The sequence below is a fragment of the Podarcis melisellensis genome (genome assembly GCF_964234715.1).
Source record: "Podarcis melisellensis genome assembly, chromosome: W".
In the NCBI taxonomy this organism is placed as follows: Eukaryota; Metazoa; Chordata; class Lepidosauria; order Squamata; family Lacertidae; genus Podarcis; species Podarcis melisellensis.
The window spans coordinates 6,269,767-6,288,364 of record NC_138535.1 but is presented as its reverse complement, the minus strand read 5'-3'; the positions used below and the strand labels follow the sequence as shown (position 1 = coordinate 6,288,364).

The 18,598-nt window shown below is 46.5% G+C and overlaps 1 protein-coding gene across 1 annotated transcript; it reads left to right on the top strand.

Moving 5' to 3' along the window:
- Positions 1-3,403: 3,403 nt before the first annotated feature.
- Positions 3,404-12,250, top strand: LOC309361266 (protein LDOC1-like; the record flags this gene model as incomplete). The annotated part of the gene is made up of 2 exons (XM_081896173.1): positions 3,404-3,804; positions 12,247-12,250. The coding sequence occupies 2 exons, from the start codon at positions 3,404-3,406 to the stop codon at positions 12,248-12,250; spliced, it is 405 nt and encodes a 134-aa protein (XP_081752299.1).
- Between the last annotated feature and the right edge of the window lie 6,348 nt (positions 12,251-18,598).

Below are 18,598 nucleotides of genomic sequence, written 5' to 3'. Positions count from 1 at the left end.
TTGCTCGTGCGTAAGTTGCTGCCACTCTTGGCTAGGTTACCTGGTTGAACCCTTTCTGTCTGGACAGCCCTTCACTTCGTGGCTGTTTCAGTCGCTGGCAGAATCCGTCAGTGGGCGTTTCCTGAACTTCTTCCAGCAAAGAAGTTCTTTGACGCCAAGTCTCCTCCTACTCTCCCTGCGCGGAAGTCTTCTGTGCAGGGAGGGTGTGGGCAGCGGAGGACCCGTGCTCTCCCCGCTGGTCTCCGGGGAAGAGTCCTGGAGCCTCCTCTCCGATTCCCCCATCTGCCCCCCTTCTCCACTGGTGTTACACTGATTTCCTTCCCCAGCAGATGGGCTGCCTCTCTGCCTGCTGGGACCCTCTCCGGCATCCCTCTGGAGCCTTCCCTCTGCCTCTGGCTCCGATGGCAGTTCCCTGACATTTCCCAAACATCAAAAAGGGCCTTTCTTACTATGTGATTTTTAAATCTTTTGTGTTGTTCTTTTTTGCCGTAAAATAAGTAACCATGCCAGCCGTATATTTTATCCCAACACTCTAATGTCAGGACTTCATTATCTTTTAATAATATCCATTTTTTTATTCAACACCAGCATTCTGCTTCAAAGTACTTTCTTAAATCTGGCACTGCGAATCCCTCCGCTTTCCTTTGGGCCTGTCATTACTTCTGATTTTATTTTTGCCTTTTCCCCCTGCCATGTAAAATTTTCAAGATCTCTTTGCCAGCTTATAAAATATTTGGTTCTTATTACAATTGGGATCATTTGGAATCAAAATAAATTTTTTGGAAGTATCATCATTTTAATCATAGATATTCTTCCTCCTAATGATAATTTTAGTTTTTTCCATTTATCCATACTTCCTTTAATTTCTTTCCATTTTTAATGTAATTATCCTCGAATAAATTTGTATTTTTATTTGTAATCCATATCCCTAGATAGTTCATTTTATTTTCTATTTTTAATCCTGTTGTTTCCTCTAATTCCTTTTTTCTCTTTCTCACCTATATTTTTTGTTATTAATTTCAATTTGTCTTTGTTCAGTTTGAATCCTGCTACTTCGCCAAATTCTTTCATTCTTTCTAATGCTTTTTTAATACTTTCTTTTGGTGTTTCCGTTGTAATAATCACATCGTCTGCAAACGCTCATACTTTATAACACTGTGTGCCAAGATATATGCCTTTTATTTCTTCATCCTTTCTCAGAGCTATTAGTAGAGTTTCTAATACTGTTAATAAATAGGAGTGGAGATAAAGGGCATCCCTGTCATGTCCCTCTCTCGATGTCAAATTCTTCTGTGATTTCGTTGTTTAGGATTAATTTAGCTCTTTGTTTTTTATAAATTGCTTGAATTCCATTCATAATTCTTTTACCTAATTTTAAACTTTCACAGGTTTTAATCATAAATTTCCAAGAGACACTATCAAATGCCTTTTCAGCATCTATCAATAGCATTGAGAATTTTTTACTTGGATTCATGTCGGCATATTCTAATAAATCTATAATTATTCTAGTATTGTCCTTTATTTGTCTGGCTGGCAAAAATCCTGCCTGGTCTTTTTTAATTATCCTTTTTAGCAGAGTTTTCATTCTATTTGCAAGAGCTCCTGTAAATATTTTATAGTCTATATTTAATAAAGATAGTGGCCTGTAGTTTTTTATAAGTCTCAGATCTGTACCTTGCTTTGGGATAAGAGTTATTAATGCCTCTTGCCACAAGTTGGGTATTTCTCCTTTATCTAGAATTTAATTCATGATTGATTGTAATTTGGGTGTTATTATTTCCTCTAGTTTTTTATAATATGTTACTGAGATTCCGTCTGGTCCCGGCGATTTCCCATCCTTCATATATTTAATCACTTTTTCAATCTCTTCAAGTTCAATATTTGAATTTAAAATTGCATATTCTTCTTCTTCTATGTCTGGTAATCTATTTTCAAATAGGTATTTTTGGATTTTCTTCTTTCAATTCTACTTTATATAATTTTTTGCAATATTTTATAAATCGTTCTTTAATTTGTTTTGGGTCTATAATTTCTTTTTCTTCGTCTATAATTCTATTTATTTGTCTTTCCTTAGTAAACCATGCCAGCATCCTACCCGGTTTGTTTGCCTGTTCAAAATATCTTTGCTTTGTCCATATAATTTTTTTCTCAACTTCTCTGTTTATTAAATTCGATAGGTGGGCTTGTAAGTTCTTTATTTGTTGGAGGATATCTTCGGTTTTTTTGGTTTCCACTAATTCTTTTTCTTCTCTCTTATTTGTTTGTTTATTTCCATAATATTATTTTCTTTATTTCTCCTTATCCTGAAGGAGAGGCGCTGCGCAGAGAGAGAGAGAAGGCGCAGCGCCCCTTGAGCAACGCGCCTATCAAGCGAAGCCAGAGGAGGAACAGAAGGGTCTCCTGTTCCTCCTCCCGCTTCGCAGTGACGCGCCTGTCCAGCGAAGCCCGAGGAGGAACAGAAGGGTCTTCTTCTGTTCCTTCACCAGCTTCACTGAAGGGCGCTGCACCTTCTCCCTCTCTGTGCAGCACCTCTCCTGTGAAGAGAGAGAGAAGGCGTAGCGCCCCTTGAGCGACGCGCCTGTCATGCGAAGCCGGAGGAGGAACAGAAGGGTCTTCTTCTGTTCCTTCTCCAGCTTCGCTGAAGGGCGCTGCGCCTTCTCCCTCTCTGCGCAGCACCTTTCCTGTGAAGGAGGGGCGCTGCTCAGAGAGAGAGAAGTCGCAGTGCCCCTTCAGCGACGCGTCTGTCCTGGCTTCTGCTTTAGCGCTGCGCAGCCTCTTTGGGCAGGGGGAGCCTTCATCCCGCTGCCCTGAAAAGGCTTGGCGCGGTTATCCCAGAAGCCAGAACAGCCACACGGTATCCCAGAAGCCAGATCCCTCTTGCTGTTCTGGCTTCTGGGGTTCAGAATATTTTTTTCTTGTTTTCCGCCTCCCAAAACTAAGTGCGCCTGTCAGGGAACTGCCATCAGAGCAAGAAATGGAGGCAGGGCTCCCGAGCGATGCCAGAGAGGGGACTAGCAGGGGGGAAGGATTTCAGCGTAACACCCATAGAGAAGAGAGGGAGATGGAGGAATTGGTGACAGGGCTCCAAGACCCTTCACCCGAAACTAGTGGAGAGAGCGCTGGGACGCCCCTGCCTTCCCCTTACTTGTGCAGACGTGTTCCGTGCAGAGAACATAGGAGGAGACTCGGGGTCAAACAGCTTTTATGCTGGAAGAGGTTCAAGAGACGCCCACTCTCGGATTCTGCAAGTGACTAACAGGTCACGGAGGGCGAGCACTGACCCTAAGCATGGTTGGGCAAGCAAACTAACTAAACTGAAGGCAATTTACGCACAAGTAACCCCTCACAACCATTACAGCAATCCGAGAGTCATTTACGTTACTTGTGCGCAAGCAGTGGAAACATGAGCCAGACTGGAGGCGCCGGGGCAGCGGAGCCAGCTGCGGGGGCGCAGGACCTAATGAAGAGGAACCAGGAGCTGGAATGGCATGTAGCACTGCTGATGGCGCGGCTGGACGAGAGGCGCACCCAGGACGCGCAGGTTAGACCCACCCCAGTGGCAAAGAAGGTGCCCGGACTAGTACACAAATTTGGGGGGGAGCCCCAGGAATATTATGGATTCCGAAGGGAAATAGAGTACGCCTTGCAGCTGGAGCATGATGACTTTGCTGACGAGGCAGCACAGGTGGCGTATATCGTGGGGCACCTTGAGGGCAACGCGAGGGAATGGGTTAGACCCCTGGTGGCCGCGCAGAACCCCGCCATGAAGGACGTTCGGAAGTTTTTTCAGTCAATGGACGCTATGTATTCTAGCCAATTGGGGAAGAGTGTGAACCAAAGGGAGCTGATGAGATGCAAGCAGGGGGACCTTTCCGTTAGAGACTACTGGTCCCACTTTGCGATGCTAATACACCGGCTCGAATGGGATCTGGATAGCCCTCCCATACGGATGCTGTTTGAGGAGGGGTTGTCCCCAACCGTTAAAGATGAGCTCTCCCGCGCGCCCCGCCCGGAGACTATGGATCAGCTGACGAAAGCTGCGCTGGCGATAGGCGCTCGCCAGGAAGCGCGCGCTTTGGAAAGGCGGGAAGGGAGAGGAGAGCGTTGCCCTGACTACCGCATTCCTGAGATGCCAAAGCACTCTCCCGGTGACATGGTGCCAATGGAAATTGATGGGGCGCGCGCCCGCGAGGCTCCGAGCGCCCACCAAGGAGTCAAAAGGGAGGGAAAGGCTGGGAGAAACACCAAGAACTGTTTCCTCTGCCAACGGCCAGGACACTTTGCCAGGGTCTGTCCACAAAGAAAGGCTTGGCAAGGGATGGTGGGAGTCGCTGGAAGCGAGGAGGAGGGGGCAGAGGAAAAGGTGCAGGGAAACGCCAGCGCTTGACTGCCCACAGGGGGGCGCAGCAGCCAAGCGAACAGATAACAGAAGTGCCCCAACCAGACCCACCCAAGGCTTCCATAGCGATAGAGGTGGTGCTAGAACTCCCAAATGGACACCCACTCAAGGTGAAGGCAATGCTGGACTCAGGCAGCTCCTGTAATTTTTTTAGTAAGGAGTTTGCACTGGAGCACCAACTCCACCTGCTGCCACTTGATTTCCCACTCCAAGTGACCACGATAGATGGCAGGGAGCTGCTAGGAGGGGAGGTAACACATCAAACCCCACCCATGAGAGTGAGTGTGTCCAGGCACACCGAAACCATTGCCTTTCATGTGGCCACACTGGCGGGACCTCTGATAATACTGGGCATGAGCTGGCTGGTGCTACATGATCCAGTGGTGGCTTGGCATCAACGGACAGTCACCTTCGGGTCAGCGCACTGTTTGGAACACTGTCTAGGGGGGGGGGGAGAAGCCCAGGGTGAGGTTGGCCAGAGTGGCAGCAACTACACTGAAGCAGAGAGCAGAGGTGCCGCCACAGTACGCAGACTTACAGGAAGTCTTCAGCGAGAGGGAAGCAGACAGGCTGCCGCCACATAGGCCCTTCGACTGCCAAATCAACCTACTCCCTGGGGCGCAGCTGCCGGTGGGTAAGCTGTATGCCATGTCGGACCAAGAGATGCAGGAGTTGCGGGACTTTATTGACAAAAACCTAAAAAGGGGGTTTATAAGGGAATCTAAGGCAGTAGGGGGGAGCCCTGTGTTTTTTGTAGACAAGAAAAACACGGATCAGCTTAGGCTGGTTGTGGACTATCGAAAATTAAACCTCGTATCGGAACCCGTGACCTTCCCAATGCCCAGAATTGATGATATTCTGACTAGGGTGAGGAAGGGTAAGATCTTCACCAAGCTGTACCTCCGGGGAGCATACAATCTGATTAGAATGAGGAAGGGGGACGAATGGAAAACCACCATGTTCACCCCCCTAGGGGCCTTTGAGTACCTAGTCATGCCATTTGGATTACAATCGGGCTCAGCCTGTTTTCAAAGCTTCATGCACCATGTGCTGGGCCCCCTGCTGTACAAAAACTGCGTAGCATTTCTGGACGACGTCCTGATCTATTCGGAAAATGAAAAGCAGCATGTCCAGGACGTCAGGGAAGTGCTGAAGAGGCTACAGCAGCACCAGTTGTGGGTCAAGCTGGAAAAGTGCCAATTTCACGCCAGAGAAGTGGAATTTCTGGGATACAAGTTGTCGGACAGAGGACTAGCCATGGACCCCGGCAAGGTGCAGGCGGTGCTGGAATGGAAGGCCCCCAAAACCCGGAAGGATGTGCAGAGGTTCCTTGGGTTCAGCAACTTCTACCGGAAGTTCATCAAGAACTTCGCCCACTTGACCGCACCCATCACGGATTGTCTCAGTAGCAAGAAGAAGTTCATCTGGACGGAAAGTGCCCAACGATCCTTTGAAAGGCTAAAGAAGGCGTTCGCCTCAGAGGAACAGCTCCTGCACGTGGATCTGCAGAAGCCGATGAGGCTGGAGACCGACGCATCAGACAGAGCCATTGGAGCGGTGTTGCTGCAGCCGGGACGGAGCCAACACACCTGGAGGCCGTGCGCCTTCTTCTCACGGAAACTGAACAAATCGGAACAGAACTACACGGTGTATGATCGCGAACTGTTAGCTATTTATGCAGCGTTTCGGCAGTGGAGACATCTCCTAATAGGGGCTCAGCACAAGATTCAGGTTTGCACTGATCACAAGAACTTGGAATATTGGAGAACAGCTCGAGTCCTCAACCAGAGACAGATTCGATGGGCACAGGAGTTCTCCAAGTTCTTCTTTGAGATCAAGTACGTGCCGGGGGAAGAGAACGTGAGGGCAGACGCGCTTTCCCAGAAGCCGGAGTATACGGAAGGAGAAGGACCGCCGGAAGCTCGACACGTGTTCCCTGAGGAACGATGGGTTTGTGGGGGAGCGTTGGTTGGGAAACGAGAACTAACCGAGCTGATTCGCCAGGACGAATTCGCCCAAACCAGAATCAGGGAACTCAGGGGAACTGGGGGAGACCAGGGAGGCTTTGAGGAAAGGGAAGGACTGCTGTATTACAAGGGAGCAATGTATGTGCCCGGGGAAGCCCTGCGGGAAAGGGTGCTCAAACAGCTTCACGACAACCCAACTGCGGGGCACTTTGGGCAACACAAAACTATGTTACTGGTTACTAGGCAGCTCTGGTGGCCAAGGGTGAGGGAAGATTTACGAGCGTATGTAAGGGGGTGTGACCGCTGCCAACGGGCCAAGGGGGAGAGGGCGGCCCCGGCAGGGTTACTGGAACCCTTACCCACACCGGGGAGACCATGGGAGGTTGTGTCGATTGATTTCATGACAGATTTACCCAAATCCAGAGGGAAGACAGCAGTCATGGTAGTAGTAGATCTACTAACCAAAATGTGCCATTTTATAGCGTGTTCACATGCAGTAACGGCCGAGGAAACCGCCCGGTTGTTTGTGGATCACATCTTCAGGTTGCATGGGGCTCCTTCGAGGGTTATCTCCAACCGAGGGAAACAATTTACCTCGAGGTTCTGGAGGAGACTCATGAACTTATTGCAGGTGGAAGTGGGATTCTCGACGGCGCGACACCCGGAGACCAACGGGCAAGCAGAGAGGGCGAACAGCATTTTACAGCAATACCTGCGCTGCTACGTCAACGAGAGACAGAACGATTGGGTAGAGAAGCTAGCACTAGCAGAGTTTGCGTATAACAACGCTGAGCATGTGTCCACGGGGATGAGCCCGTTCATGGCTAATTATGGGTGTCACCCCAGGGCTTTTCCCGGGAGAGGGGAGGAAGGGTGGAGCGTGCCCGCCGCAGAGCAGTTCGTGGAAGAAATGGAAGCCCTGCACCAGCAGCTTAAGATGAACCTGGATAGGGCCAAGGAGGTGTACAAGAGACAAGCAGACAAACATCGCCGGGAAGGGGAGACCATTAGGGTGGGGGACCGGGTGTGGTTATCCACACAAGGCTTACCCTTCTTTTTTTAAAAAAAAATGATATTTATTGAAGTTTCCATTAACAACATATAAAAACAAACAACAATAAAAACAAACATAAACAAAAACAACAAGTATAGTTTCAGACCTTATTTTCTCAGCCTACTTTCCCCGACTCCCTCATACCTCCCCGTTCTGTATTCTAATTTCATTATCCAGTCAGTAAATCCATTCCCTTATTTCCCAAAGTTTTTTGACAATTCCATTCCTTTTCTTAATTAACATCTCTGAACACCGTATTATTTTCCAACCCATGTCTTTCTAGCCTTCATTAATTTTATAATACTTGTCAAGATAATCTTTAAATTTCTTCCAATCTTCTTCCACTGTCTCTTTCTCCTGGTCTCGGATTCTTCCCCCTCATCTCTGCCAGTCCCATGTAGTCTGTCATTTTCATCTGCCATTCTTTCAAGGTGGGTAGCTCTGGTGTCTTCCAATACTTTGCAATAAGAATCCTTGCTGCTGTTGTGGCATACATAAACAAAGTTCTATCCTTCTTTAACACCACATGGCTAACCATGCCCAGGAGAAAGGCCTCTGGTTTCTTCAAGAAGGTATATTTAAATACCTTTTTCATTTCATTATATATCATTTCCCAGAAAGCCTTAATCCTTGGGCACGTCCACCAAAGGTGAAAGAATGTTCCTTCAGTTTCTTTGCATTTCCAACATTTATTATCGGGCAAATGGTAGATTTTTGCCAGTTTGGCTGGGGTCATGTACCACCTGTAAATCATTTTCATAATATTTTCTCTTAAGGCATTACATGCCGTAAATTTCATCCCGGTGGTCCATAACTTTTCCCAGTCAACAAACAAAATGTTGTGACCAATATCCTGTGCCCACTTAATCATTGCAGATTTAACAGTTTCATCTTGTGTATTCCATTTCAACAGCAAATTATACATTCTTGACAAGTTCTTAGTATTGGGTTCTAACAGTTCAGTCTCTAACTTTGATTTTTCCACCTGGAAGCCAATTTTCCTATCCATCTTATAGACTTCCAGCATTTGATAATAGTGAAGCCAATCTCGGACCTTACCTTTTAATTTCTCAAAACTCTGCAATTTCAGTTTATCACCCTCCTGTTCCAAAATTTCCCAATATTTCAGCCATGTACATTCCATATTAAGCTTTTTTACTGCTTTAGCCTCCATAGGCGAAAGCCACCTTGGGGTTTTATTTTCCAGCAGATCTTTATATCTAATCCAAACATTGTACAGTGCTTTTCTGACAATATGATTTTTAAAACCTTTATGAGCCTTAACCTTGTCATACCATAGATATGCATGCCGCCCAAAAACATTATTAAAACCTTCCAAATCCAAAATATCTGTGTTCTCAAGACGCAGCCATTCCTTCAACCAGCAGAAAGCTGCTGATTCATAATGAAGTTTCAAGTCTGGCAGGGCAAATCCCCCTCTTTCCTTTGCATCAGTTAAAATCTTAAATTTTATTCTGGGTTTTTTGCCCTGCCAAATAAATTTAGAAATATCACGCTGCCATCCCTTGAAACACTCCATCTTATCAATAATTTGCAGTGTTTGGAATAAGAATAACATTCTAGGCAATACATTCATCTTAATAGCTGCAATTCGACCTGACAAGGAAAGCTTCAAGTTTGACCAAATTTCCAAATCTTTTTTTCCTTGGTTCCAACATTTCTCATAGTTATCTTTAAATAAATTCATGTTTTTAGCTGTCATATTGATCCCCAAATATTTTACACTCTTAACCACAGTTAAACCAGTTTCATTCTGGAACTTCTCCTTCTCCATTACTGTTAGATTTTTCTCTAATACCTTAGTCTTTAATTTATTTAATTTAAATCCTGCCACTTGACCAAACTCTTGAATTAGTTCCAAGATCCTTCTAGTACTAGCTCCTGGCTCTTGTAATGTGAGTACCACATCATCTGCAAATGCTCTCAACTTATATTGTTTCGCTCCGACCTGAACCCCTTTGACCAGCTGGTCTTTCCTTATCATATTCAGCAAAACCTCCAGGACCGAAATAAATAGTAATGGGGAAATTGGGCACCCCTGACGTGTCCCTTTTTCTATCTTAAGTTCTTCTGTAACCACGTTATTTACAATTAACTTCGCTTTTTGTTCAGAGTATATTGCGCCTATACCGTTTTCAAACCCTTGGCCTACCCCCATCCCATGGAGATTCTTCTTCATAAAGGTCCAGGATATATTGTCAAAGGCTTTCTCCGCATCCACAAAAATCAAAACAGCTTTTGTGTTTAAATTCACTCCTAGCATTTCCAAAATGTCTATTATGTTCCTTACGTTGTCTGACAAATGTCTTCTCGGGAGAAAGCCCGCTTGATCCCTATGAATCTCCTCCATCAAAACATTTTTCAGTCTCTTAGCCAAAATGTCAGCAAAAATTTTGTAATCCACATTTAGTAACGAAATTGGGCGGTAGTTCTTAAATTGAGTCTTTTCAGTCTCTGTCTTCGGTATAAGCGTGATATAAGCCTCTTTCCACGTTTCAGGTGCTTCTTTCCCCTCAAGAATTTCATTACAGACTTCTTTCAAATGTTGTATTAACCATTCTTTTAAAATTTTATAGTATTTGGAAGTCAGTCCATCAGGCCCCGGAGATTTGCCCAGTTGCATATTTTGAATGGCACCTTCTATTTCTTGTTCAGTTATTTTCTGATTCAAAAGTGCTTTCCCTTCTCTCGAAATTTCCTTCATCCCATTTTTCTCCAAGAATTGTTCTATGTCCATATCTTTTTGTGGCCCTTGTGCATATAATTGTTTAAAATATCTCTGGAAGCAACTTCTAATCTCAGTTGGATTTATAATGTTCTTTCCATCCACTTCTAAACTTGTCACTGTATTTAATTTTTGTCTTTTCTTCAGTTGCCAAGCCAAAAATTTACCACATTTGTCTGCAGATTCAAAAGTTTTCTGTCTCATTTGTTTAATTTTCCATTCTATTTCTTGATTCATCAGTTCCATGTATTGAGTTTGATATAGTTTAATTTCTCTCAAGATCTCCTGAGATTTTGGTTTGGATCTTAATTTCTTTTCTCCTTCCTTTATTTTTTCCAAAATCTTATCTTTTTTCGCATTTTGGCTTCTCTTTTTTATTGCATTTTGTTGTATCAAGAAACCTCTCATGACCGCTTTGCTTGCGTCCCAGATTACTCTTTTTTCCACATTTGTCCTCATATTAATCTCGAAAGAGTCTCTTAATGTTTTTTGGGCCTTTTTGCAGAATTCTTTATCTCTGAATAAGGTGTCATTCATCCTCCATCTAAAGGTGCCAGCTGTTGTTTGATTCATCTCCATCTTCACGGCGTTATGGTCGGAGCAAGTTTTTGGGCAAATTTCCACTTTCTTTATCTTTGGTGCCAGTCCTCTAGTAACCCATATTTGGTCAATTCTAGTCCAGGTCATTTTAGCTTCAGAAAAGAAGGTTCCCTCTCTTTCAAGAGGATTTTTTGTTCTCCAAATGTCAACCAAGTCCATATTATCTGTCATTTCAAAGAAGGTTTTTGGTAATGTTCCATCTTTGGAAATCACTTGTCTCTGTGCTTTATCCATGTTTGTGGAGACTACTCCATTCATATCTCCCATCATGATTACGTTAAATTCCAGATAGTCCAGCAATATCTCATGCAGCTTCTTAAAGAATTCAGATTTACCTTCATTTGGTGCATAGATTCCTACGATCAAAAATTTCTGCCCTTGAACTTGTATTTCTATTGCCAAATATCTTCCTTGTTCATCTTTAAAAATCAATTTCGGCATCAAACTTTCCTTTGCATATATAACCACGCCTCTTTTCTTGACTTTATCCGATGAAATGAATTCTTGTCCTAATTTTTTATTGGTAAGTAATTTTCTATGTGATCTCATCACATGTGTCTCTTGTAAACAAATCAGGTCCAATTGTTGTTTCTTTAATATATAGAAGACGTTCTTCCTCTTTCGAGGCATGTTCAAGCCATTGCAGTTCCACCTTAATAGTCGTAAAGCCATGATGGGGTTATTTACTTACTCATCCTACTGCTCCCAGTTGTTGCTCTTCGTCCGTTGGTGGCAGTAATCCAAATGACAGATTTGCTATGTCCAGTATTCCTTTTCCCAATGGTGGTGGTTCCTCACCGGTTTCCGCTTCCTTCACCAAGTCTTCTTCGTGTACTCTCAAAAAGTTGTCTTTATCACTCACTGTCTTTATTCTAATTATTTTCCCTCTGTATTTAAAAGATAGGCCTTGGGGGAATTCCCACCTGAAGAAGATTCTACTTTTTTTCAATAATAAGACCAGGTCTTTATAGTCCCCTCTCGCATCTAGAATGGGCTTAGGTATATCTTTGAAGATCTCGACGAAAGAATCTCCAATTTGCAGTGTATTTTGGTAGTGCAAGTTTAAGATCTTGTCTCTTTCTTCCTTTGAACCCAATGTAATCAAACAGTCTCTTACCTTGTTCTTTTTTTGTCTTATTCCAAGTCTGAATGCACTCACAATCTTGATCTCCCCCCCCCCCCTCAAGGCCCTCTTGCCAAAATTCAGTAAACTCTTTTATGAGAAAGTCCACCAAGTTATCCTGTTCACTTTCTGGTACGAATCTCTGTCTTAGGTTGCGTTCCCTCCTTTGTAGATCTATCATAGCAAAGGACAAATCAAAGTCCGCCAATTTCTTTTCAACCGGTGGTATTTTTTCCTGGGTTTCAATTGCAATCTCCTTTGCCTCCTCTGCAATCTTTCGAGTAGTAGCTGATTCTTCTAAAAGTTTCCCAATGTTCTGAGCATTAACATTCACTTGTGTTCCCAATTCTTTTAAAGTTGAGGTATTCAAGTCAAGTTTTTTTGAGATCTCAGCTACTTGTTTGCTTGTATCATTTCCTTGTCTCGTTAGAAGCTCCAAAGATTCATTTATTTTTCCAAGGGCTTTAGACAAAGCATCCTCTGAGGTCATTGTTTTAGATTTTATTTGCGAGGCCGCAGCTGCCCCTGTCAATGAGGCCCTTCTTTGTTGTATAGTATCAACCTTGTACGTTTTGCCGGATCTGAGGTTTCTCTCCTGAGCCGACTCTATCTTTTTTTTGCCATCTGCCATGCCACTATCATGCCAAGCCAAGGTCAGTCTCACACTTGACAGCTTGTTTTTACTAGTAAAATTCCACTGGCTCAGCTCTAGTAGCCTAGCTGTTTCCAACAAAGTAACAAAGTCTCCTCTAGAGGGGGGAATTCCCAACTTAGTTTTAGATCAGTTATATTGTTTCAAGATCCCCCCCCCCTCCTGCTTTTCAAAAGGAGGAAACCCCAGTACCGGCTCTTTTTCTGAGATAGTTGCAAATATGTAACAGTCTGGAAAATAATCCTTAAATTGAGTTCACAAAGTTACTTTCAGGCTCACGCTATTTAGTACTTCACAAATTTCTTTCTTTCCCTTGCATGGCAGTCCGACCCCAGGACATAAAAGACAGTGGATAGAATTTCCTCCTCTCCTTTCATGCAGGCTGCATAGTTCAGTGACAGTTCTCCCTCCACCGCTCCTGCCCGCTAAGTGGGGGGATTAAATCTTTCTTTTGAACAATGGATTTACTCTTATTCAGGTACTATCTTCAAAGGTTTCAGTTTAGCAGTCTCTTTACTTTGTTCTATTTACAAACACGGGAAGGCAGACGTCCTTTTTTTACCTTTCCCGTGGCGGTGAATCTTTAAAATTTGTAATCCAATTTAAGCTTTTATTCCTACTCACGAGTAGTTGCTTTCCGTTCCAATTTGCCGGAAGAAATCAGTGCTCTCCGATAATGGCGATGCGGCTTCACTCCACAGGCTGGGTTGCAGCTCTCAGTGTCGCGCTCCCCCCGACACCGTTCCGGAGCCTTTAAAAAGGCTCTTTAGCAATTCGGGGAGACCGCACTGGCACCCGCCGAGCCTCCTTGTTTACAGGCTTCACCTCCTGTAATTTTTGAGGGTCCCCGCTTCGCCGTAGAGGCAGGACCCGAACCCGTGGAGCAGACTTCTCTCGGAGCTCCGGGAGAAGTCAGCCATTAATCGCTGGCGCCGACTGGAAGCCCCCACACAAGGCTTACCCTTCAAGGGCGGGTGTAAGAAACTGAGGCCAAGACGGCTGGGACCATTTGAGGTGACACACCAAGTGAACCCGGTGGCGTTCCGGCTCAAGTTGCCAGACAGCATGAAAATCCACCCGGTATTTCATAGGTCGCTGCTCTCACTGTACAGAGGGGAGCGGAGGGTCCGGGAGGCAGGAGGGGAAGGGCTCACACACCCGCTAATGGAAGAGAGGGAACGCCACCACGAGGTAATGGAGATCCTGGATTCGCGCTGGCGAGGGCGGCAGGTGGAGTACCTAGTGGCTTGGGAGGGGGAACCTGAGTCAGAAAACACGTGGGTTCCTGCGGGGGAAATAGATGATGGATATCTGGTGGAAGAGTTCCACAACAGGTATCCGAGGAAGCCCAAACCCCTTGAGAGATTCTGGGAGGAGCAATTTGCCACCACCGATGATGAGGAGGAGGATTTTGTGGGTTTTCCGGCTTCCCAGGAGGAAGGAGGAGAATCGTCAGGAGAGGAGGAATCAGATTGGGAAGCCCCGCCCGTGAGAAATTGGAGCAGGTGGGAAGTGGGGTTTGAGTCCACGGACGACGACAGCAGCTCCTTTCGGGGGTTCCCGGCATCGTCGGCTGAAGAAGGGGACAAGGTCCCGTCACAGGGTCAGGCCAGGGGTGGAGGGGGTCCTGGGGAGGAGGTGGATGTCAGGGAAGTGCCATCAGAGCAAGAAACGGAGGCAGGGCTCCCGAGCGATGCCGGAGAGGGGACTAGCAGGGGGGAAGGATTTCAGCGTAACACCCATAGAGAAGAGAGGGAGATGGAGGAATTGGTGACAGGGCTCCAAGACCCTTCACCCGAAACTAGTGGAGAGAGCGCTGGGACGCCCCTGCCTTCTCCTTACTTGCGCAGACATGTTCCGCGCAGAGAACATAGGAGGAGACTTGGGGTCAAACAGCTTTTATGCTGGAAGAGGTTCAAGAGACTCCCACTCTCGGATTCTGCAAGTGACTAACAGGTCACGGAGGGCGAGCTCTGACCCTAAGCATGGTTGGGCAAGCAAACTAACTAAACTGAAGGCAATTTACGCACAAGTAACCCCTCACAAACATTACAGCGCCCTATGGTCCGGTGCGTCCTATGGTGCGAAAAATACGGTACATTTCAACCTCATATTCCTTTATTTACTTAAAATACTCATACTAATATTGTACGATTAAATTCAAAAGTAAACCAGTGTCCGTAAGTCGCGTTGAAAAGAGAATAAAAGTTTCAGTCTTGCCCTTCTTACTTCACTCTTACCAGTTTTTCTCCTCCCAATTTTTCCCAGTACTTCCTCCAGAAGATTTTTGTATCTTCCACTGATCTGAAGGATCTCCTCCTGTCTTTATATGTAAATGACAGTCCCTCTGGGAATTCCCATTTAAACCTAATTTTATTTTTCTTTAACGCTGATGTCATGAATGTATAATTGTCCCTCTTCCTGAACAGGCGTGTTGGGATCTCTCTCATAAATTCTACATAATTCCCTTCTATACAGAGTGGGTCCGTCCTGCCTTTCAGTAGTAGTTTGTCTCTAAGCAGTCTCAAATTTAAAAACACCAAGTAGTCTCCAGGTCTTTTCCTTATTTTAGTTTTGTTCATTTTTATTCTAAATATTTTTTCAGTATCCAGTAATAATAATAATAATATTTTTTTATTTATACCCCGACCATCTGGCTGGGCCTCCCCAGCCACTCTGGGCGGCTTCCATAAAAACCAAAAATACAGTAAAATCACACGTTAAAAACTTCCCTGAACAGGGCTGCCTTAAGATGTCTTCTGAATGTCAGGTAGTTGTTTATTGCTTTGACATCTGCTGGAAGGGTGTTCCACAGGGTGGGCGCCACTACCGAGAAGGCCCTCTGCCTGGTTCCCTGTAGCTTTGCTTCTCGCAATGAGGGAACCGCCAGAAGGCCCTCGGCGCTGGACCTCAGCGTCCGGGCAAAATGATGGGGGTGGAGACGCTCCTTCAGGTATACTGGACCGAGGCCGTTTAGGGCTTTAAAGGTCAGCACCAACACTTTGAATTGTGCTCGGAAACATACTGGGAGCCAATGTAGGTCTTTCAAGACCGGTGTTATATGGTCTCGGCGGCCGCTCCCATTCACCAGTCTAGCTGCCGCATTCTGGATTAGTTGTAGTTTCCGGGTCACCTTCAAAGGTAGCCCCACGTAGAGTGCATTGCAGTAGTCCAAGCGGGAGATAACCAGAGCATGCACCACTCTGGCGAGACAGTCCGCAGGCAGATAGGGTCTCAGCCTACGTACCAGATGGAGCTGGTAAACAGCTGCCCTGGACACAGATTTGACCTGTGCCTCCATGGACAGCTGTGAGTCCAAAATGACTCCCAGGCTGCGCACCTGGTCCTCCAGGGGCACAGTTACCCCATTCAGGACCAGGGAATCCTCCACACCTGCCCGCCTCCTGTCCCCCAGAAACAGTACTTCTGTCTTGTCAGGATTCAACCTCAATCTGTTAGCCGCCATCCATCCTCCAACCGCCTCCAGACACTCACACAGGACCTTCACTGCCCTCACTGGTTCTGATTTAAAAGAGAGGTAGAGCTGGGTATCATCTGCATACTGATGAACACCCAGCCCAAACCTCCTGATGATCTCTCCCAGCGGCTGCATGTAGATGTTGAAAAGCATGGGGGAGAGGACAGAACCCTGAGGCACCCCACAAGTGAGAGCCCAGGGGTCTGAACACTCATCCCCCACCACCACTTTCTGAACACGGCCCAGGAGGAAGGAGCGGAACCACTGTAGGACAGTGCCCCCAGCTCCCAGCCCCTCAAGACGGTCCAGAAGGATGTTATGGTCGATGGTATCAAACGCCGCTGAGAGATCCAGCAGAACTAGGAAACAGCTCTCACCTTTGTCCCAAGCCTGCCGGAGATCATCAACCAGTGCGACCAAGGCAGTTTCAGTCCCATGATGAGGCCTGAATCCCGACTGGAAGGGATCCAAATGGTCCGCTTCTTCCAGGCGTGCCTGGAGTTGTTCGGCAACCGCTCGCTCTATCACCTTGCCCAAGAATGGAAGATTTGAGACTGGGCGATAGTTGGCCATTGTGGCCGCATCTAAAGATGGTTTTTTAAGAAGCGGTTTAATAACCGCCTCTTTCAGTGGGTCTGGGAAGGCTCCCTCACGGAGGGAAGCATTCACCACACCACGAAGCCCATCGCCCAGTCCTTCCCGGCTAGCTTTTATAAGCCAGGATGGGCACGGATCCAGGAGACAGGTGGTTGGTTTCACTCGTCCAAGCAGCCTGTCCACATCCTCGGAGGTAACAGATTGGAATTGATCCCACTCAACTTGACTAGACAGAACTCTAGCACTCTCCCGCCCTGGCCCTGCTCCCACGGTGGAGTCTACTTCTTCCCGAATCTGAGCGATTTTATCTGCAAAAAACTTTGCAAAATCATTGCAGGAGAATATGTGGCCCGTACTGGGCCCCGATGTTACAGGTGGTTCCGCTAAATTGTGAACCACCTGAAAAAGTCTCCTGCTGCTGTTTTCTGCAGATGCAATAGAGGCGGTGAAGAAATTCTTCTTCGCCGTCGCTATCGCCACTTGGTAGGCTCGACGTTGAGCTCTAACCTGTGTCCGGTCAGATTCGGAATGAGTTATCCGCCACCGGCGCTCTAGCCGTCTCAACGATTGTTTCATTGCCCTCAGATCCGTGGAAAACCACGGGGCTCTCCGGGCTCCATGCAATCAGAGAGGGCGCTTCAGAGCCAAACAGTCAATAGCCCTGGTTAACTCCGCATTCCAGTGGGCCACCAGGGAATCAGCTGAAAGGCCATCAACATGGGATAAAGCATCCCCTACCACTCTCTGGAAACCATTTGGATCCATTAAGTGGCGGGGGCGGACCATCCGAATTGGTCCCACCTCCCTGCAGAGGGGATGGGTCGCAGAGAAGTCCAGTTGCACCAGGAAGTGATCTGACCATGGCACTTCTTTTGTTTCACTTTTACTTAGTGTCAGATCACCAACATCCATAGAGGTAAACACCAGGTCCAAGGCATGTCCGCGGCTATAGGTTGGGCCAGACTTATTCAGGGACAGCCCCATGGAGGCCATGCTTTCCACGAAGTCCCGAGCTGCCGCTTGTAAGGTCGTGTCGGCATGGATGTTAAAATCCCCTAGGACGACCAAGCTAGGTGTCTCCAGGAGAACATCCGCCACGACCTGAAGCAGCTCGGGCAGGGAATCCTTGGTGCAGCGGGGAGGTCGGTACACCAAAAGGAATCCTGTACTGCCCCTATTGCCCAACTTCCAGAACATGCACTCAGAAAACTGGGTCTTCCCAATATGACGCCTGGTGCAAACTAATGACTTTCTAAAAATCACTGCAACCCCCCCTCCCCACCCACATGACCTGGGTTGCTGTGCGTAAGAGAAACCTGGTGGACAAGCAGCGGCAAGGTCAGGCCCATCTGCTTCATCCAACCAAGTCTCTGTTACACATGCCAGGTCGAGTCCTCCATCCATGATCAAGTCATGGATGGCAGTGGTCTTATGAATCATTGACCTGGCATTGCACAGCAGCACCTTCAGGTCATGTGGGTATCCCTTGCTGATTCTAGTATCCATCCGGTCAGGACCAGACCCGGAGGCAGGAATAGTCCTCAGACAACGACTAAACCTGCCTCCTCTGTAATGACATGGTCTGGTCTTAGCGTAACTCCTCCTCCTACCCGTGATCACTGAGATCGGTTGTCCCAGTGCATTCCCCCCTGTGGAACATGCCCCAGCCATTTTGTGGGCTGGGGACCACTCCCCGGCAGCCCTGACCCCTCCCCCTAAGAACAAAATAACAACTTATACAAACAAACAAAACCAATAAAACAATACAAACAAAAAAATGTAAAAATTACAAAAACATCAAAATAAAAAAAAAATAACCCAAACCCAACCAAACATCCATCCCACCCCCACCCCCCACATACAAAAAATTCAAAAGAATTTTTTAAAAAACATTTTAAAAACACTCTGTGCCCCTCCTGCAGTAACACTGTCCTAGTGAGGCCTGTCAGGCCCCGCCCTGGGCCAGGTGGTAAGTGGCAAGA